Source organism: Harmonia axyridis, chromosome 2 (assembly GCF_914767665.1).
Source record: "Harmonia axyridis chromosome 2, icHarAxyr1.1, whole genome shotgun sequence".
Taxonomy (NCBI): domain Eukaryota; kingdom Metazoa; phylum Arthropoda; class Insecta; order Coleoptera; family Coccinellidae; genus Harmonia; species Harmonia axyridis.
Window position 1 is genome coordinate 16,015,954 of NC_059502.1, and position 22,665 is coordinate 16,038,618.

Sequence of the window (22,665 nt, forward strand, 5' to 3'; positions counted from 1 at the left end):
TTTATTTTAATTCATACTTTATTGTTACAAAAAAATTGTACATTTTTCGCCATTCATCACACAACATTCTCTGAGGTAGGTATCTACTTTTATTCCAAAAAAGTACCTATCGTATACTGAATCTTCAACTCCAATCGAAAGCATTCACTTACTAGGGGACTAATATATGGGTATACAGAGGTTCCAGCTCAATTGTAAAATTATTTGGTAGTGCATTCAAGCCATCCTCGAATCTTCGGTCAGCAGATTGCTTCAATAAATTGAATCGATTTTGGCTGAAAAAAATCAAACATGCTTCATTAATATACTTTTTTATTTTGTGTGGACTAGTCTGATTTATGATTGATACCATTAACGATCGAACAATTTGAATATTATTGTATGACAAGACAATTAGTCTGAAATGAAAATGATATCTAATTAATAATATACTTGAATATGTTAACAATTTTTCAAATCTAGTTTACATGAACATTTAGGGATTAACACATTATCAAATCAGAAAATAAATAAACAAGACAAAAATATATTGGCATTTTAGAAATTATATTCGTATTGATATCAACAGTGAACACTAAACAATAAATTATTTTCAATTTTCACGGGTATTAACATCACTTAATACCCTTGATGCCGGCAAACTTTTATTTCATACCAGTTAATTAGGTACCTACTACATTCACAAATTTGAAAATTTCATTTAATTTTTACATAATGACGAATATTAGTTTTCTATAAAACGCTCTATCGTTGCTATGGAAAAATTATCGAAATTGTCAAATATATACAATTTGCGAAAAATCAAAAAAGACTGAAGAAAACTTTTCACCATACAGATCACGAAACTCCTATATGACAAAGAGTTCCATCGTTGATATCAGAAATTTTGATGATATTAGCTATATTCTACGAAATATTATTATTACCTACTGATTGTGGCAAATAAATCAATTAGATAGAAATTAGGAGAAACGTAAAATGCACAGCATGCTTGATTGAAAAATTATGTTTCTATTTTCTCATTATGAAACGGAATAGTGTAATATTATAATACGGGTGTAGAAAAAAAAAACATTATGACGCTTACCTTATTACACGATTCTTCTTGTGAATGAGCATAGTGTAAGAACTGATAGATGGGCAAAATCGGAGAGGAGTTAAATTACATTCGTCTAGCCTCCTATAAAAAAAGACATCATCATCAATATTTTTGTTTTCCAAATGAATATTAATTTTAGAAGCACATTAAGATCATTCCGGCTGTCAAGTATCTCCCCTTATTTGAACTATCATTCAGATTTGTACATCACAATTGTCCAAAAACTAATTCAAAGCCCTTTCCTCACTTGAGATTATTAGGTACCTAATTATGATGATCATCACGATCAATTTTTGTGTTCAAGTCAGTTCATTTCTAGATCAACTATAGATAGCACACAACAATCAACGAGTTAATGGGTCATTTGAAGTTTCGTAAAAATTTATTATTAAAAAAAAATTATACTACAGGGTGACTCAAAAAAAATTTTATATGTAAAAAAACGATTGAAGAAAATAAGCCGTTTGTTGAAAAAATGTTTATTAATTATGGAAATACACTAATTGCGAATTTATTTCTTAAAAATAATGTCGTCCAACTGTTCCAGACAATCATTCAAACTTAGACTAAAATTCGTGATGACAGCTTGGCAAGAATGTTCCTTAAGGGCTCCCACTGAGGAATACCTATTTTGTTTACTGGACAAGGGAAGTTGGTAGACGTATACTTTAAGGAAATCCCACAAGAAAAGATCCATAGGCATCAAATCAGGACTGCGGGGGGCAATGAATGTCAATCTCCTGGCGATTAATTTGCCTCTGAATGGCATCTTGCGATTGAATTTTATATAGCGCTTTCCTCAAATTTGTTTTCTTTCTGATTGGGAAATGAATACGACTCTGCAAAGCATATGTCACCGACATCAACATTTGATCTAACCCCACCGCTAAATGAAAATGATGAGAGTGTCCTTATTCTAACCTGAAGTATTTTTCATCTAACTTCGTCTAGATTTCGAGTATAATTTTGTCGTCAATTTCTTTATTGCATCCACAAATGAAGTAACGATTAAACTTCTTTCATAACAACTCTCACATTAATCGTTTTTAACATTGATTTCCTCAATATGTTCAATCGTCCATTTCAATTCCACGATGGGTATATTAGAAATTTTGAGATAATATGTGAACATTACTTTCTTCTTGTTGGAATTGGTGATGAGATGATGATGAGTGGCAACCAGTAGCGTACAATGGACCCCTATAGACCCCGCGGGGCAGGGTGGGGCCGGTACTAAATGGGCCCCAAGCCCAACACCCTTGATAATTTTTTTCTGTCATATTTCCCAATTTGCGATTTTTTCATTGAACATTCATGAAACATTGTAAAAAGAGAAGTCCTGAATTATATAAAACACCAAAATCATAAATATACCAGTCAGCATGTCATTCCCTGTTCTCCCCTATTTTTACAAGTTTTTTACTTTAACTCACTGAATTGTTGGCATTCTTTCTAACTGAACAAATGGTGCATTTACTGGGCAGCTTATTTTGATGCAGGTCCCGGAAAAATGCTTTTTTCGGCAACCGTCCGGGAAGTGCTTACTTCCTGGACGCTTTTTCTTTGAGAAAGTAGCATTTCCCGACCTAGTACGGAAAGTACGTACTTCCCGGACTAGTCCGGAAAAGAATCACGTCGCTCATGTCATTGTGAATATGAAAATCTTGGTAGGTATATTTTTAATAAATGCAGTTGATCATTACCATAGCAACCGAGATAACGGCTGACAGTTCATATGAAATTAGTTGTCAAAAATTTGCATTTTTTATCGCAATCGCAATAAAATATGGAAAGCAGCAGCGATAGTGTTATTCTACACGGTTGCCGAAAAAATATTGTACGCAACACGCCCGAAAATGGGATTTTTTTGTCTCACAGACTTCCATTTTGTCTATTCGTCCAAAAAAACCCTATTTTCCGGACTTGTTACGTAAATTACTATTTTCTGGCGGCTTATCTGATATTTCAGAAACGATATTTATTTTCAATTCTCCAATTATGATATTGTATCCCGAGAAAGTGAAAAAATTGCAGAAAACGAGCGAGGTTTTTACAAAATAAGGAAAGGTACCCCAACGTTTAGTAAATATAGGATTCAGACACATAATATGTGTCGCAGATGCGGCAGATGTGGCAGATCCACCTATTATAACTAAAACTCCATTTGGGTACAATATACAGGGTGGTCCAACGAAAACTTAAAACCTCGATTTTCCGACTTTAAAATGAAAATGAAGACAATCGCTCAGACCAGTCAATTTCTGATTCGAGGGGGAACAACTTTCATTAAACAAGAAAACTTCGAAGGGAGAGACCTATAAACATGATATTTTCAGGTTAGGTTCAGATCTTGAATGATTTAATTCGTTAATATGCACAATTTCCTGCAAAATTCCGTGACCTGAATCATAGAAAATGAAATAAGAATATCGATAAAACGAGTAAGGCACTGACGTGAAGTCAGGGCGAAATTAGCGCATGAATGAACAGCGCTCAAAAACTCCTAACTTCACGTCAGTGCTTTACTCATTTTTTTATAATCTAATTTCAGTGTCTTTGGTTTCAAGATAAATTTTATTAATAAGTAAGTTCTATAATTCCGGAGGTTAAGTTTTCCGTGCTTTCGAAAAAAATAAGTGACTGTTAGTGAATTTGTGCTAAATAATTTCGGTTAGATAATATTAATATTCAATTTACAGATAGAAATAGAAGTTCCTATTCAAAACCCTATATAATTTATATTAAAATCTACATATTGCATGAATATTTCTGTTTTTGTTATTAAATACATACATATCTTTCATCACCAATTTTTCTTCGACATCAGTCATAAAAAAATTTGAAGAATCTTATAAATAACATAACAAAGAGGTCATTATTATAATCCCCCAAATGTTTAGCTACGCCACTGAGCAAACCCTTATGCAGCATCAGAAATTGGAGCTACCACCTCCTTGAAGACTCAGGTATATCATGTTGATATTTATTGAAGAGGAAGGATTGTGAAAGTCAGTAACCGCACGAAGTTGTAGTCTTCAAGAACTTGAGGAGCATCTTTTCACTATTCGAAGTTGTTGTAGTCCTTATTTTTAGATATGTTAAATTACTAGATTAGTGATAACAAGTGTATTTGAATTTTTTGTGAATTCGGATATAATTCAGAATTATGGTAAGTGAATAATAAAGAACAAACTATTTATAAATTAAAAGGAAAAATTTTTATACAAAAGTATTATCTTACAGTAAGCTATATCTTATCTCACTATAGCTTATTGTGCTTTCCTATTTTTTTGTCCTCCTTATTTGAATGAATACTCTTCATTTCGTCACAATGTTTGCAATTTCCAAATTTTTAGCCGGGAATGGTCCCAAAAGATAAGGTTAGACTCAATAATGACGAATCCGTCGTCAAACTCGATTCTGGCCGGCCGGCAGTTCAACCGTATACACGATAACTTTCGAAAGAAACTAAAAACAGGAATGGTCTCCAACGATAGCGTTCAAATCACTGATGTCAAATCAAACACGATGAACTTTTTTCACAGAAATTCTTGGAAAATTGATTTCATTCAGAAAATGAAATCACGAACATTGCAGGTTATCCGCAATTTTGAATTTTTCTTTCAGAGATCTTCATTCGTCGCCTTTTCTGAATTCAGCACACAAAAATACTGTGATATGACCAGAAATCGTAAATTCAAAGGTTACACATAACTGACCACCCTCAATACAATATTGCTCAGAAATGACGTTGAACACCCTGTATCTCGCTTATGTTTCGAAAACGAGGTATATATATATATATATATATATATATATATATATATATATATATATATGTTACAAGGCAAAAATGATTGTCCCGGTGTCATCTACGCGACTATATAAATTTGTCCGGTTTATGATGAAACACCCTGTATTGGAGCTAACCATTCCAAGGTTCGTGCAAAGTTTGATGTGAATAGCATAATCATAGGCGTAACGAGGGGGTTACTGGGTACCCCCTATTGATCAGAAAACAAAAAAATGTAAATAACAATTGAAAAAAAATTAGAATCGACTGATAGACTTTGCTTCTCCAAAGTGGGGGTAACTCCTCTAGTGACACAAATGAGCATAACCAGAATCATAAAAAATTTAATGAGAATATCGGATAAACTAAAATCAAATATTTCAATGACAATAAATCTCGATTGAGTTGGATAATGTTTGGAAGTTTCTTGATAAAAGTGAGGGTTGAATTTGTATATTGAAAGGATAACTGAGTAGGTATTCCAAGTTATTATCATATTATTTTATTCAGAAGGGCACATATTCTGTAAATCAAGGCAGACCAGGAAGTTTTGATTTTTTCGAAAGAATTTAGTATAGAAACCAAATTGCTTTGATCGACTACTTTGTTGTAGATTGTTGTTCAGAAGACTGAATGTAATTGTGAACGATTTGAAGTTTGATGCGTAATTTCTTGAAAAAAAATTACATGCATAGGAATCTTAACAAGCACGCGAAATCTCCCAATTCCTTGTTATTCTTCAATTTTTGTATTATTTTGCTTGAAAATCCCTACTCATTATGTTGACTGGGTTATAAAATGTCTAATGTGCTTTAGACTTCCTACTTGGTTACAATTAACCTCTATGCGTTTGTCCCCTAAACAGTTTGGTATGATAACAAAAGAACCTGACTATTACGTCAAATTATCGAGCTTTCTCTTCGAACAAGAATAATCGTTTTAGCAATTTACTCCGGAAAAAATGGTCAATTTGATAACTTCCTTGTAATGTATATGGTCTCTAAAATTCCTCAATATCTTGACTACATTGTGTTCCATGAAAAAACAACGGTGTGCTGTTATGTATTGACTTCAGTTGATGTATACATAGGAGACAAGGTTCAACAAACTCATTAAAAGGTGAATTCAAGACTTCTTGCAGATAATTCATCGTACGACTCCATTCTGCAATGTTTTTGGAATAATCCTTACGAGAGAAATATATATAGGTAATTTTGTATGGAACATGTATTTTCCTCATGAGTCACCTTAATCATTCAATGTTGAAAATCATTCGATTGAAAACAGAATATTCACTGAGTAAGCACCCAACTATTCATTTTCAACTACCTACATATCACATTTTAATCATTTTTCCATCAATTACCTTGGATTAAGTATTATATTGTCATTTTAAATCTTGACTGAAGTGCACTTTCTTGAAGATGATGACATATAATTTTTACTTTCATTCGTTTTAACTGATCAAAATTAAAATAAAATTGAATATAGCGACTAAAGAGCATCAACCTGATTTGTTCCATAAACCTTCTTTGTCTCTGGTATGCTATGGTGACCTTGAATCGTGAAAGTGGTAATAAACGAAAGTTTGGCCAAGTTTTGGATCATTGAAGAAAATGAATTGAAACTCATGAATAAAAGTGAGATTGATAAATTCACTGACTCATCTCTGAAACAAACATTGCGGTTGAATTAATCTTCTGAATATATGAAGAAATTTTGTTATTTATCGATTTTCGTTTGTTTCATCGATGAATCTTCAAAACTATTCATGTAGAAGGATAATTTTTCTGCATTTAAATTAGTTTTAGTGTGTACCTAATCTTGACGAAAAATATTCATTTCCTTAGATTAAACGTTCCAGCAAATCAAAACATAGAATTATTCGAATGTTGAAGCACAAATCAGTTACAATTCACTTAATGAAACAAAATATTTTCCAAGCAATTATATAGCATAAACTGAAAATTTAACATAAAATACTAATATTTTCATTTGCATTTTTTTGAGCAGTTTTAGATATACAATACTCTTCTAAAATTACTGAGAGATGAACTCTGGGGAGTGACTATTTAATCACTTCGTTTAATTAATTGGTGCTGCAAATTAAAATTTTTAAAATGATTAGGTGATTTAGTTCAAGATGAAATAATATCGATAGCTCATCATAAAACCCTTTTCTTAAATACACAAAGACGAAATGATAGGGTACTGTTCAAATCTCGTTTCTTGAAAATCAGTAGGTAATGTAAAAAAAATAACAGAAAGAGCCTCACTGAAATATTTTCGAAAATAAAATTTTACACCTGCAAACTTCTGTTTCCTTCCTAATGTATCACAGTGTATATTCATAAGATAATTATAAATTATAAACTGCTCAAGTACCTAACTAGACTTCAATTACACTTAATTAATTCGATCGAATAATTAAGTGTTCAATCATCTCTATCAATAAAAATCGAGACCTACTTTCTATACACGTTTTCTACCTGTATTTGGTAGATTTTTTTTTTAATTTATTGAAAAAATATAAAGTTCAACCAATTAGATTACTCAATTATCATTTCATATCCTATTATAAATAATATAGAAAATATTGTCCGGAAAACTACAGTAGGAAATTAATTCTACAAGTTTTTGCATCAAATGAGTCTTAAACAGGGTTATGAATTCTTCAGATATTGGAAGCATAAGATTATCTCAGAAACTGAAAAATTCAAGATTTTATTGATTAATTTTTTTTCAGATGTTCATACATTGGTACATATTTATGGTATCCCTTCATTCGATATGGAGTTTGCCACAGACAAAGTTATTCAAGATGCCGAATGTGGATTTTTCAACTGCACAAGAAATCAATGGCCTCGAACCAAGTCCAACACCTGAACTCGAGAGTAGATCTTACAATAACAATGGCAACTTTCTAGAGGCAACACTGGAAGAAGTCCAGAATATACTGAAAACTAGTCCAAACCTACCACGCTTAACCAAAGGTGAGATTCTGGATTTGATCGAGAATATAACCAAGCAGGATATGGAAAAACTACGTAGTTTGAATAAAAATAGAAACGGAAAATCTGTTCTACTTGTCATGCCATACTCACCGAAAAAAAACGGGGAAAATATGGAAGATTTGTACACGAAAAAACCTGTCACACAACTTATCGAAAACGATAATGCAACCATTGAAAACAAGAAGGAAAACAGAAAGAAAAAGCCGTCATTCAGCTTCACGAAAGACAATAACAAAATATTCGGAAGGAATGTAACAAAAATGAGTTACAAACTAACCTTTCCAACAACACATCCAACAGAGAAAACATCAGATATTCCGTATGACACTACATTTCCAATGACAACGGAGTCGTCAATTGAAGTCACTACGTTTCGTCGGAGAGTTAGGCCAACCAGGATAAGACCTCCAACAGTAACCAGACCGACAAGAAGGCGACGAAAACCAACATCGACTCCTATTTCCATCGAAACCAAACAAGAACATCAAACAGATAAATTCCTGCCAGAAAATGCCATTCGAGTGACGAAACCACCAGTTTATAGATTCACAAGGAGAACAACTACTACTACTACTTCCGAAGTTCCTGATTTAAATACGGCTGAGAGTTATCAAAGCAACGTTTACGTTAATCCTCCATCATTAGGGGTTCCATCATCCGAATTTGATCATATAATCTCTAGTTTCCAACAAGATGAACTCAATCAAGCTGGACCAGTTTTCAAACCAATTTCCAATCAGCTATTCAGAGATGAAGAAGAAAATATTCCATCATTATCATCAACTTCGAAACCTTTCTCTGATAGTTTTATAATACCAGAGGGTTTTGACCACATTATCCGAAACATGGACTTGGATTCAGCTGCGAACAGAGAAAAAATTCTTGAAGAAGCAATCAGAAGCAACACGGCCTTACCTGTAACAATCACGACAACCAATACTCCTTATCAAATCACTCCAAGGCCTGAGTTTGTAGCAGATAATTTAAGTCCAGATATGAAAAACTTGCTTATGACGTTTGGTTTGATACCTAACCCTGAATATAAGAAAGATACGCGACAAGAAGAACTACCATTCAGATCTGAGCAAATCGAGGAACACCCTGAATCCTACCTTGGGTTCAAACCTTTACCAGAGGACGGAGCTCCAAACAAGGACTTAGATGATTTATTGGCATCCTTTGGATTAGGTCGGAGTGCCAGAAAAAGTAAAAAGATCAAAAAGAGGATAGACGTAAATCCTGGTTTAGATCTTTCAATGATTCCAGAGAGTATGAAGGGCGTCGTTTCGAATTTAGGACTGAGCACTGAGATCATCGAAGATCCATCTAGAGAAAAAACTGACTCTTTGAATACTACTGTTGTGACTTCGAATAATGAAAGGATGGATGATATTTACGAAAATGGAAACGTAACACCTGTAGATATAGAAGAAAAAGATGTCCTGAATAATGAAAATGCTACTCTATTGGTAGAATTACCTTCCGAAGAAAATTTGACGCTATCTGCTCACTTGGAAGAAATTCCTAAAACAAACCATCCTCTCGTGAGCAATCCTGAATTATTGGAATTGGATGAAATCATCAACGCAACAAACAACTTGGTCGATGACAATGACACAAATGAATTATTAATTGATAATGAATCTCAAAGAAATGATGTTACGATAAACATTACAAACATTGAGACCACCACAAAAGGAACATCGACCAGCGTCGTTTTCAACCCAACTGATCAAAAAATAGTGGAGAGGGAAAAGGAACAATTGGAAAAGTTAGTAGAGCTGATAAAGACACTCAAAGCGATTAATGGTTCTGCAACTGAGAAAGATTTCGAAAATGTTGAATTAGAAACCCTCAAAGAGTTCACCAAAGTACTGAATGAATCTCAGAGGACTACTGTTGGTGAACAGATCGATAATGAAATAAATCCACTATATAACTTTGACGATATTGCAAAACTGAATCTCAAGAGGGAGGAAGCCACCACCGTAGGATCAGCTTCTACAGAAGATATCACAGAATCTAAAATAGAGCCCCTTCTTTTAGAAGAATCCTTTGGAAAGTTACCTGAGGTAGAAACTGAAACATCGACACCAAAAACATATTCTTCAGGTGTTTACTACATGATAGATTGGAATACTTTCTTGGAAGTTGATAATACGAAAGGTACACATGTTAATTTGAGGTTTCAACCCAAAGTAGGTGATCCTGGACGTTTCTATTCAATCAACAATAATTGAGGTTCCTAATGGATTTTGGGAATCGAATACAGAGAAAACGTACTGCACATATTATGAGTGAGATGAGAATGTGACAGAGTGTAGTGAGACTGACGATTAGACAAATTAATGCTGCTGAAGATCACAATAATTTTATGATTCGACGTTTTCATTAGATACCCATGTTATATTATAAAGAAAATTGTTTTCAAAAATGTTGGTCAGAACAGTTTGTCTAGATGTATTGTGCACTGCATTGAGAACAGGCCTTAATGTCTTCTGGAAGAAGAAGAAGTGTTTAAATGAAGTGATTGAATGTTTTATCTTTAATTTATTGTGTTATTTTATTCATGTTGAAATAAAATTTTTAAACCATATTTTTCTCCTTTCACATTATCACGAAGTGATGGTCGTAATTAGATACGTGAAGAAATATGTTGAAGCCTTAGGTTCCTTTCACACGGTGAGCTGTACGGCTCTCGCTCATGAGCGAGAGGCAGACCCGGCAGATCGAAATGCAAAGACTACAACGGTGCTTTCACAGTTCACTCGATGAGCCATGATCCATCACGTCTCATGAGCGAGAGCTTCTTTCACACGGTGAGACAGAGTCACATCGACGGATCGAAATGCAAAGAGTACAACGACGATTTCACACGATGAGCCATGAGCTGTCACAGCTCATGAGCGAGAGCCGTCACGTCTCATGCATCTCGAGCTTGTCTCTTACTCTTCAGCTCTACAAAAAACATATTGTTGAAAATTTCGCTTATTCTGTATATTGCATGGAAAAGTTGTTTTTATATTTCACAATTCATAAAAACCGTCTTTATGATCTGTTGTCAAATGATTGGATAAATACTTTGTTATCTCCATTCCATAAGCAAATATTATGCTCCAGATCATTTAGTCCAAATATGTGTACTATTCCTTTTATTTTAACATCATCTTTCTGTATTGACGCTCCGTTTGAATAAAACAAAGCTTGCAATCAACAGAGAATTGAGTAGACTTCATCAAGTCTTATTTCGATCAAATTTAACCTAACTTCTTCAATAACCAGAAGGTGGTCAAGGTTTAGAAATATAAAGCGATTTTAACAAATAACTTGGATATTCCTAAAGGGCCAAAACCAAGGACAAGGCTAAGATGAATGAACAAGCGCTCAAAAGTTCTTGACATTGCTATCAGTGCATTCCTTATTTTCATTTCTTAACATCCACATCCTATAGATATAAACTACCTATAGATATTGGTAATATTCTATATTTTAACCTGTTCTGTTCTAGAACTATATAAAAAGAGTTTTTGCATTTTCGCTACTGTCATTTTAGTTCACATGTTCAAAAATGTATTAATTCTTAAAACTCATCCTAAAATATGAGCGATAGCACGATGGATTCAGAATGACGTTCAGAACGATGTATTAAAATGTTCGATTAACGCATAAAAAATTTTTATGAACAAATAAATTCAAAACTGAAATCCCGAAACTCTGTTTCCATTGCTAATAATTCTAAATTAACGCTGAAAATAGGCCCACGAGAGGCCTCTGAAGTGAGTACCTATGCCAGATAAAATATTTGTTTTTTAAATCAAATATCAATTGAAAAATTTTAATGAAGAATGAAAGATCTCCAGAAAAAAAAAATCAATTCAACTTTATTCTCCAACAAGTATGCAATTATTAATAAATTAAATTTTCTTTAATACCTCCCACTTGATTGAAAATTTATTTAAATAATAAAAAAATTTCAATGTGATTTTCCTCATGTGTATCAAGAAAAAAAATAATAAAATTTGTTATAAACTTTAATATCTTAAAATAGAAACAACTCCAACAAATTTTTCATAATCAACCATCATTTGTTGCATTTAATATCCTGATTTTGAAGGAGAATTTATTTGGTTCTGTTAGGAATTTTTTCAGAAAGTCAAATGGATAAACAATGGCCTGAGGTTGCTTTATATTGTCTCCATAAAAAAAAGGTTCACAAAAATGATTACATTCCAGTTTCAAGAAATCACTGAAAATTTCAAATTCAAAGAGGTACTTTACTGTCGTTACTCCCACACACTGACAAGTTATTGAGAGGGAATCTTTAGGTATGTAATCAATTGTAAATACAAAAATATGTTCATCAAAAATCATGTAGAAGCTCTTCTTTATATTTTCAAATTCGAATGTAATTGCTTCATCTAAACTGATTGGGCAATGTTTGTCAATCACATGTTTCAACATATTAACATTATTTGCAGTCCAGCTACACCCTTCTATCATACATAATTTCTCTGTTAGTTTGCAATTGTTTTCATGAAAAGTCAACTGTTCCGAAGTTAATAGAGCAGAGCATCCCTGTTCTTTGTTTTTACAAATATAATATGACACTTTGGACAGATTCTCCAATAGATCATTTTTATCTGTAAAGATAATTTCAGTTATTATTTTATTACACAAATAATGTTAATGTAAAAGTAAAAAAAAAAAATCAACACTTACATTTCGAAACACTGACTCCACAAAAGCAGTAGCTTATATTTTGGTAGCATTCATAACAACAATTATGGTTATTATAACACAGATATATAGGAGAGTGAAGCATTTTTTTACAATTTGAACATTTCCAGTCAAATACGATGGAATTACCCAATGAAAATTCTGTTCCTGAATTCATTAATTTATTGAGCTGAGGTGGTTTGATTTTAAACCAAAAATTCAATTTTTCTTTGCTTTTCAATAATGTTAGAAGTCCATCAATATTTAAATCAAATTCATATTCACCACAATTATTAGTGAACACTGAATTATATAATGGAGTGATTTCATTTTCAGGGAAAGTCATATGATGTTTCCCATTTTCATTAGACACCTCAAGATCATATGTGAATGATTTACACTTAATATAAGGAATATCCATCCATAATTTATGGGCGATACTCTTTGAATCATTGGATACAGACAACATAGCCACAATAAGGTTATCGTCAAACAATGATAACATTATACTATTTTGTAGATTGCATGGAAAAGTTGTTGATATATTAGACAATTCATAAAAACTGTCTTTATGACCTGTTGTCAAATGATTGGATAAATACTTATTATCTCCATTCCATAAGCAATTATTATGTGCCAGAACATTTAGTCCGAATGGGCATTTGTTATCCTTGTAAGGGCATGAATCCTCATGTGTACTATTCCATTTCAATGATTCTCCACAACCTTTTTCTCGAAATGAACAAGGAAAAACGATGTGTTCAGCGATTTCTTCATAAACTTTTTGACTTTCAAAGGTTATCTTACCAAATTTTTTGGTCTCTCCCTTCCCAACACACCTACCACATACCTTTCCTACAGTCTCATTGAAAAGTATTGGTCCAACAGAAAGATATCGATTACAAATATTACATTTGAATTTTTCACATCTTTCCATTGTAAGAATAGAAATATAACCCTCTTCTGCACTGTCCATTATGTATTAAAATTCAAAATGTTATTTTGAATTTGAATTGTTATACAACAAGATTCATAGAACCAGAGACAAATCTGTAGAACCTAAAGGCTAAAACAAAACAAAAACCAATATTTGTGCAGTTTCTAGGCAAGATGTATTGACTTGACCTTGAGATTCGCTACACACCACAGATAACAGAGTAGCTACACACATAGAGAAATTAATTAATCCTTTCATTGTCTATGGCTACACACATAGACAAAGAAAGGATTCATTTCTCTATGGCTACCATAACATCGAGATTAAAATAGAGAATCTATTCTATCTCGATGATGGCTACACACTACCAAGCCAACTACACGCAGTTCGAAGATGACTTCCGTCTCTCTTTCAGAACAAAACCAAACAAATTCAAATTGTCAGATTGACTCATTCATGATTAATTGACTGGACTGTAGGAGTTCTATTTGTTTAGAATATCAAGCAAGCAATAAACATCAGAAGGTAAACGTGCAGTTTATTACAGTGACCTCATTCAACTTATAAAATATTTTAAATAGTATATTGTGCAACAAGTGGGGAATGTCCAACTCTTCTCGCGAGTGTGGAAGTTTGTGGCACGAGCCTAAAAGGTGAGTGTCGCAAACACACGAGCGAGAAAAGGACTTTTCCTACAACTGCTATGAAAAGTAGCTTACTCAATTTCAAAACTATGTATTGCTCATACTGTGGGAAATATTATTTCTCACGGCACTTTGCCCACACCTCGCTTGGTAGACCAATGAAATTGGGCTTTTGAGTCGTTTCTATGGAAACACAATAAATTAGCACATACTGTTAACGAAAGGCCATTTTGATTTGAATCAAGGTCATTACTTGAATTATTGAAATTTGTGCAGTTGTTAGTTAGTGTGCAACATGTGGAGAAAGTCCTTTTCTCGCTCGTGTGTTCGCGAAACTCGCCTTTCAGGCTCGTGCCACACTATACTTTTCCTACCTAGAACTGCACAAATTTCAATAATTCTAGTAATGAACTAGATTCAAATCAAAATGGCATTCGTTGACAGTATGTGCTAATTTATTGCGTTTCCATAGAAACGACTCAAAAGCCCAATTTCATTGGTCTACCTAGCGAGGTGTGTGCCGTGAGATTTATTTTTATAGAGGAGACTAAACCAAATATTACAATTGATGTCTTTTTTGATTATATCAAATTTCTGTTGAAATTCGGTAGATCGTATTAAGCTGTGAACCTAAAAATTAGAAATTAAGGATTGCTTTGAAAATAGGTACATGTCTTTGAGCATCATGCACGAATCTGAGAATTTTAGAAAACAATAATTATGAATTATAAGCTTATTATGCAAAATCCCTTTATATATTTAGAGCTTTTTCTTATGTTTGTATATGTTGAAGGCAATTAGGAAACGAATATCATTATTAAAAATAAAGGTTTGTTTTACAAAGTACATAATTGTAATCTCAGCGAAGAAATCTTTCATCCATGTTCAAAGAATACATTATAAAATTCGTTTTACTCTCTTCTAATTGGTTCCTTGATTGCTATAATATTATGCATATTATCGATGTCTACTAAATTTCCATTTTTTTCAATAAGTGGTTCATCAACAATATCCTCAGGATCATCTCCTTTCAACTCTTTCAAGATGAACACATTATGTAGAATATACCATGTTATCACGAGGAGACAAATTAGATCTAGTCTGACCGTCTCCAATAATTTCAATCGACGAAATTGTTTTTTTCTTCAAAAAACATATTCAACAATTTTTCGATATCAGCTCCGTTAGCTCCGTCATCGTTCGGCAAAACACGCACGCACCTCTTGCTCCGTGGTCACGTGATCTATCAACCATTCGCACCTTACACCGCACGCTCCGCACCGGTGTGGATTTGCCGAACGCAGTATACGTCTACGAACGCCAATCAATCACGGTTCAAATGAAACTATCGCTGTGATTGGTGGAAATAATTCAAAATTCAAATTGATCCTGCAATCTGATTAGCGCACCCATAGACAAAGGAGAAAGGTTCATTTTTCAATGAGCACAGATTTTACATAACATAAGTATATTGTCAGAGAAAACGCCGTCTATCTATGTTTATTACTCTATGGTTGGAATTCAAAATCCAACAACTGCAGAAATTTCTTTCGTGAATTCGGAGAGTGAAAAATCTGAAAGCAAATAACTTCGCCTTTAGTAGGGGATGCATTTTTTTGGCCTTGGGTTTCGCTTGGAATTAGGAAGATCACGACAAGTAGTGAAAATGACACTTTTGTCTTTCTCTAAAAGATTCAGAACCTATTGATTTTACACTCTACACCTAACTTTACTCTTTTGAAATACCAAGAAAGTGACATTTTTCATTCAATCAAATTAAGCAGGTACCGCATAAAATATGGATATATTCATATTAATTCAAATACACAAGTCAATTTTTAATGAAATATGAAAGCAATTGAAGATCAGCATACTTTTGCTAGAAAACCATTGGGTGAGTCAGCGTCCGGAAATATTCGGATATTCGGAGATATCGAAACTGAACGGTTGTAATGGTAACATTTCGAGATGAATAAAAACAAGCAATTGTAGTGGCTCTGTCTGCCCGAAAGGTAGCGTTATTGGCGTCGCACCACACTTTAATACGCCCCGGCGGGTTTAAGAGAGCCGCCGCGTTGCAGCAGTGTCACCTCTCCACGACGGTGTGAGAGGGGTGTCTTGGGCAGAGATCGCTGGATAGCCTAACCGTAATCCCTAAAGAGAGAGGACGCACTTACGTTATTTGGCTCCAGAAACCTTCGACAAATAATTGTATAATGCAAATTTGAAGTGATGTTGACAAACATGGGTTGTCTGAAACTTAATTGATGGATTTTTTCAAACATAGTTATATGAGATGAATATGATATCCAGTCGAAAACATTCGGAATGATGCTGCTTTACCAGTTAAGACGAAACGAACAAGAACACCAAAAAATATGTTTTTTAAAATTATCCCTCAAAAGAATAGAGATTGTATCAAAATATTGAACTTACTTATAAAAATCATCATCCTCTCCGCCCCATCCTTCAAATAAGTTTGACATTCCATTTATACCTTTGTACTGTGTAGATAAAATGGAAGTTGCACCACCGAAAAGAGTCAAATATGGTAGATTATACCTAAAATTAATTGACATAATTTTACTGATGAGTGGATTGAGTATTTTAAAAAACACACCTAAAAGTATCTAGGCTAGAAGACATGTGTCTAGGTAATTTAGAACAGGCGTAAATATTTGCATAATTCAAAGGGATCAAATCGAGATCATGTAATATCAAACAGGGAAATGTATCAGACATAGCTATTTTAGCTCCAATATTAAGGAGTTTTGCACGGTTGAAGGGCAAATCATTTTTCTGATTAACTATATAGATTCTGTAGTGGATTTTCTGTCTTTGTAAAAAGTGATGAATGAAATGTAAGAATATTTCTAACTGCTCCTCACGATTCCTGTATGGTACTATTATCGCAGAGCTAATAGAAGGTTTACAATCCTTGGGTATATATTCACCTCCTGAAACAAGTTTTATATTACAAGTTGTGTTTGATAAAGCCGATTCAGAAGCTTCGAATTTGATCCGATGGAATGGGATAATGTTTCTACAGTTTCTACAATCAAAATATTTTCTCAACTGATTTTTTTAATTATCAACGAACATGACATGAATATATTCCGAAGAATATTCTAATTTTTACTATTTTTACTGCAATAAAGTTCTTATTCAAAAATATTGTACCGTGTATATGAGAGAATTTGGAAAGATTTATAATATGATGTATTCTATGGTAGACTCTTTAAAAGTTTAAAATTTTTTGACATTGATGTTGACATTTCCATAATGTCAATTGAATTCCCAAGTGAAATTTAAAAACAATGAAAGTCAAATGTTAAAATCATGCGATATTCACCTGAAGTTGGTTCTGAATATACTCTCTGCTGAATCACCTCTTTTATTTGGATTTTATTGTTTGGATCAAATAATACGGTCTCGTATGTACAATTTTTGAGGTTATTGTTTTGAATATTAGATTCAACTGATTCAAGATGAAGGCTCCCTAAAATATTATCAATATTCACACATTCGTAATGCCTAGCATGTCTTGATGGAAAATATATTCCTATCAAAGCTGCAATTGTGATTGTCAATAAACCTATGTTCTTGCTACATTTAAAAGCTTGATGGAACATTTCTTTTTTGAACTCATTTCTTGAATCTGGTGAAATTTCTAGGTACAAATACGTGGAAGTTACTAGGACATGCGCAAATAATCCTTACGTGGCACAAGACTGTTTAACTAATAGTGTTGATCTTAAAATTTTGCAATTACCATTGAATTACAGATATTTTTTAAATAATTTTTGGATTTTTTAATTGTGAAAGATTTTTCTTCAAGGTTAGTGTCAAAACATCGAAATAAGAGATAATTGGCAAATAGAACAATTACAATACAGCTAGGTGTCAAACATTTTTTTATCTGGTCTTTATAATCCAAGTTTTGAATTGTTTTTTTATGATTTCTCTCATATTTCTTGACCCATTTTCTGGAATTCCGTTAGATAATACTCCTAAATAATTCATGATCCCTTTGGTTAATTCGGGATGTTATGAATATTATTTTCAATTTCAGATCCATGAATCCACAGTATTTTTCTCAGCAGCAGTATGGTGCACCCCCACAAAACATTCAAAATGATGGACAAAATAATCAAGGATTTGAAAATATTCCATTAGTTTCATCAAGTAATCCTACTCCGTTAAATGTGCCACCAACATCTGTCAGTTCATCAAACCAAGGTTCTCAGTTGAAAAATTTGTTAGGCAAGGTGCCCAGTGGAAACCTAGGCCCATTTACTGTTTTACCACAAGGCCATAAAATGCCTGGGCCCGAAATACAGAATCCAAATAATGTTGATGGTAATGCATTAAAGCATGATATAAATTCTGGTGCAAATAACAACATTATTAATGGCTCTACCAGTGGATTCCCCATTCCACCAAGTGAGTATTTTTTTTCAAAAATGCAGAAATTATTTTTAGTTCATTGTTGAATATTTTATCAAGACTTTCTTTCGGAATACATTATATTAAAGTGGTATATTCCGAGTATTATAATTTCCATTAGGATAAAAATACTTCTAAAGAACTGATAGAGTGCTACATATTACCAATCTCTTAATAAAACTCTGTCAGCTATTTCTATTGACAATGTTCTTCTTTTTTCATTTGAAGTTAAACTGTCCTCTAGGACAGCAACAAAGGTTAATTTCACGTATCAGCCTCAGTCAAATCAATTTGTGGAAATATAGATATTGAGCATGATCTTGAATGTGTTCTTTATAAATGATCAAGGATGAAATGAGTGCAAATATTACGATCATTAACTATTTAGAAATTGTTTTAGAAAAAACTTACATGAACAGCCCAAATATTGGTAATGATCCTATTTGAAACAAAAATTTCTCAGAAAAGCCCTGTAACTTGAAAACGTATCCATGATTTGCTTACTGATATTTTACAAAGAGAAAACATGACTTCTTGAAATTTTTCTCACTAACTCATAGTTAGGACACCCTGTATATTGATCATTCAACTTGCACTCTATCTAATAATTATATAAATAACATATCTTCAATAATTTGTTGTGTTCAAATTACAAATTAAGTATATAAACAACTTATAATGGATCAGTACAAACTTTTATGTCATGTATTTAAGTATACATGTTTTTTTTTTCAGGTCAATTACCACCATCGTCAGTATCTTTGAATCAGCAGAACCGTTCTTCACCAAGTTTAGCTCAAAATTCTAATTTTTCTGCTCCTCAACATTACCAAGTTTCCCATACTGCTTCTTTCCCAACTATGTCACCGTTAAATCAGTCTAAACCTGTTACACCACAAATAGGTAGCAGTCAACTTTCTCAAAATAATACTGGTGCTCCTCTTCATTCGACAGCTGCATCAACTAGCATTGGTCAACAACCTCCAACGAGTCAGTTCAATGCTACATTAAATCTTTCTACTCTTGGTAATGAATCAAACAATCCATTCGTTCAGTCTCCCCCAATGAACCTAACTCAATCATCATTATCCGAACATTCTAAAATTGGAGTACCACAAAATCAGCCATTTGGAAATTCTCATTTACCACCTAGTCAAAATATGCCCCTAACAAATTCACAATCATCAACTGATGTCCAGGAAATCCAAGGTAAGTGCAATTAATAATAGTAGTCATGTCTCACTCTTATGTTTTTTAATTTTTTTGTCATTAAAACTTCTCAATCACAACTTCTAAATATTCTAAATAAGCACAAGTTATACTATTGGAAAGACTAAATTCCCCATCACCATGAAGACCAACGATAGAAACATTTTTGAGTGGTGTCAATGGTTAAAAGTCAAATTAGTAAACTAAAATCTCAACATGTTAATTGAGCGCTTAATCTCCAAACGGATCACTCTATCATTTTATCAAAATCTATTTATTTTTCGAATTTTGAGCCGGGAATGTTATTATCGATAAGGTTCGATTCAATGATGTCCGTACATCTAGTCGGTCGCAAATACATAACTACCGGAATGGAAGAACCTAGATCTTGAAATTTTCATGTTAGGTTTGGATTTCGAATGTCTGGTTAAGTTTTTTAATGGGCATAATCGACTAGCGGTTCTGTAAATATAACCGTCTGAAATTTGGATGTAGAATGACAATTAATATCAAACCTCCTGCGAAATTTTCAGCAGATAACATCATCTGAACCATAGAAAATTCAAGAAAAATATTGGAATGCAAATACACAATATTTCGTGAGAAATTATCCGATTAAGATTTTGTTTGTTTAAATAGAATCATCATTTAACGTTTGGTGTGAAATTTCTTGTTGATAGCATCATGAGAAGCATGGAAAACTCAAGCAGAATAGGGAAAAATATATCTAATAAGATATATTCGACTATTAAGTTGAGATTTTGGAAGTAAATTACGTTTCTCCTGTTATCCTTCCCTTATGATTGGAACATTCAAGGGAGATTTCAGAGTTAACACCATCTGCAAAAGCAACAATTATATATGCCTGAGGTGGTGTGATGATGCACAACCATTTCCTATTTCACAAGAAGATTGGTTTAATGATTCTTAAAGGATTTCACAGAAGTTTCGGAGTGTTGAGATGAAAACATCAATAATAAAGTATTGTTAATGACCGTTGCAATGAATGGGGATTAAAAAAGATAATGTCAATAGTTACTACCCCATAAGCAGTATTTAGAATCACGACAAAAAGGCTAGTGCAATAGGAAGTTAATTATTTTTTCTTAGTTTAAGACATGTGAAGTGGGTATGAAAATGAGGTATCTGTCAACGTAAATATTTGAGATAATTCGGTCAATTTCTCATACATATTAACTTTTCTCACCCTCAAAAGTATTCAAATCAAATTATTTTTATTTCAGCATCATCTGGACCATCCAATCAATCTTCTTATGGTCTGCCTCCTACTGGACAATCTCCATTGTCTAGCCATCAGCAATTAGGACAAAGTCAATTGCCGACACGTCCACCATTATCAGTTCAACCACAGGCATCAGCTCAACAGCAACTACCTGGACAGCAACCTCCACTATCCCGGCAGCAACCATCTCTTGGACAACAATCTACACAAATGCAGACACAATTTCCGGGACAGTCCCCATTTCCAGGTCAACCACCATTTTCTGGACAATATACATCACCAGGAAAATTATCTGGGCAACCCCCTTTACCTGGGCAATTGCCAGGACAAACCCCTTTACCTGGACAATTGTCAGGACAATCTCCACTACAGGGTCAATTTCCAGGAACTCTATCAGGACAATCTCCATCAACAGGTCCATTGCCAGGACAATCTTCATTTCCAGGAAAATTACCTGGACAGCCTTCAGGTCCAGGTCAACCTCCGCTAGGACAGCAATATCCTAGACAAACTTCTTTGTCTGGACCACCTACTTTATATAGCCCAGCTGCAATGCAGGGACACTTATCTGGTCCACCAATGTCACAAGGACATTTATCTGGTCAATCAACATTGTCTGGCCAGCCGACACTCACCACTCAATCTCCGTATGGGTCACTTTCAAGTCAAACTGGGGGCAAACCACCAATGGCCACCCCACAAGCATTTCCTCCAACAACTGGCCAAACTACAATGCAAAGCCAGCAAACTTTCAACAGTCCACAATCTATTAATCAGCAGAATAGGAGAGTTAATAGTCCTTACGGACCCGGTGATCATATTCCTAATCAGTATCAGTTGTCTAATCAGATGCAAAATATGAATATATCTGGCCCAAAACATTATTCTGCAGTACCACAAAATGGAGCAACAAATGGTGATAATGGCCCTCATATGCCTCCACCTCTAAACAGTCAACAGATGAGAAGTCCAAGTGGATATCCTCCAATGCCAGGACAACAGTCATCCATGGCTCAAGGTGGATATCCACCTCAGCCAGGTTATCCACAACAAGGTTATCCACAACATGGTTATCCTCAACCTGGTTTTCAACAACAAAATCAACAAAGACGGTTGGATCCTGATCAAATGCCAAGTCCGGTAAGTTTTTTCACTAAAAAATAATTTATTGCCTATTCTCTTCAGCTATGAAATGACGTCACTAAGTGGCATTTTGGTAACAACCAAAAACTTCTTTTTACTACTTGAAGCGTTCACAGTTCAACTTACTGTTTGCATCAATTCTCCATGTTGCCGATGTCTTACTTTGTTTGTAATTCAAAATTGACATTTTAATTTCATTCTTCCCAAACTGATTTGTGGTTTGGTAATTGAAATAATATAACACTTTTTCTAAATCAAAAACATAATTCAAAGCTTGAGAATATTTAGCAACTACTTGATGTTGATTTGATGGTAAAACTTGTAAGAAGTCCATAGTCTGGCAACTATGCTGGAAAACATTCTATGACTATTGACTCAATTCCATTGCAAAATAGATTATACCATATCTTAAAAGTTCCAC

The 22,665-nt window shown here is 33.6% G+C and overlaps 3 protein-coding genes across 6 annotated transcripts in view; 2 read left to right on the forward strand and 1 right to left on the reverse strand.

Moving 5' to 3' along the window:
* LOC123672763 (beta-1,4-galactosyltransferase 1) lies at positions 1-17,876 on the reverse strand. Of its 3 annotated transcripts, XM_045607039.1 has the most exons (5): positions 17,556-17,876; positions 16,824-17,160; positions 16,640-16,765; positions 1,088-1,180; positions 1-275 (listed from the first exon to the last, which is right to left on the reverse strand). In XM_045607039.1, exons 1-5 carry the CDS (start codon positions 17,833-17,835, stop codon positions 152-154), a joined length of 960 nt encoding a protein of 319 aa, XP_045462995.1. In that variant the 5' UTR covers positions 17,836-17,876; the 3' UTR covers positions 1-151. The 3 variants fall into 3 exon arrangements, with proteins under 3 accessions (XP_045462995.1, XP_045462994.1, XP_045462996.1); XM_045607040.1 differs by lacking the exons at positions 1-275; positions 1,088-1,180 and adding an exon at positions 12,409-12,546; XM_045607038.1 differs by lacking the exons at positions 1-275; positions 1,088-1,180; positions 16,640-16,765; positions 16,824-17,160; positions 17,556-17,876 and adding exons at positions 11,925-12,546; positions 12,626-13,777.
* On the forward strand, positions 4,098-10,502 carry LOC123672762. Its single transcript, XM_045607037.1, has 2 exons — positions 4,098-4,268; positions 7,639-10,502. Exons 1-2 carry the CDS (start codon positions 4,266-4,268, stop codon positions 10,144-10,146), a joined length of 2,511 nt encoding a protein of 836 aa, XP_045462993.1. The 5' UTR covers positions 4,098-4,265; the 3' UTR covers positions 10,147-10,502.
* The window catches only part of LOC123672759 (protein transport protein Sec24C), a 14,668-nt gene continuing 9,477 nt past the window's right edge, over positions 17,475-22,665 (forward strand). Inside the window, exons 1-4 of one of the 2 annotated variants that reach the window (XM_045607032.1) lie at positions 17,475-17,637; positions 18,276-18,646; positions 19,385-19,858; positions 21,103-22,241. In XM_045607032.1, the coding sequence (XP_045462988.1) occupies positions 18,280-18,646; positions 19,385-19,858; positions 21,103-22,241 (1,980 nt within the window). In that variant the 5' untranslated portion in view covers positions 17,475-17,637; positions 18,276-18,279. Of the gene's footprint in view, positions 17,638-17,882; positions 18,042-18,275; positions 18,647-19,384; positions 19,859-21,102; positions 22,242-22,665 lie in introns of those variants that run through there. The other variant, XM_045607033.1, reaches the window with a different exon arrangement.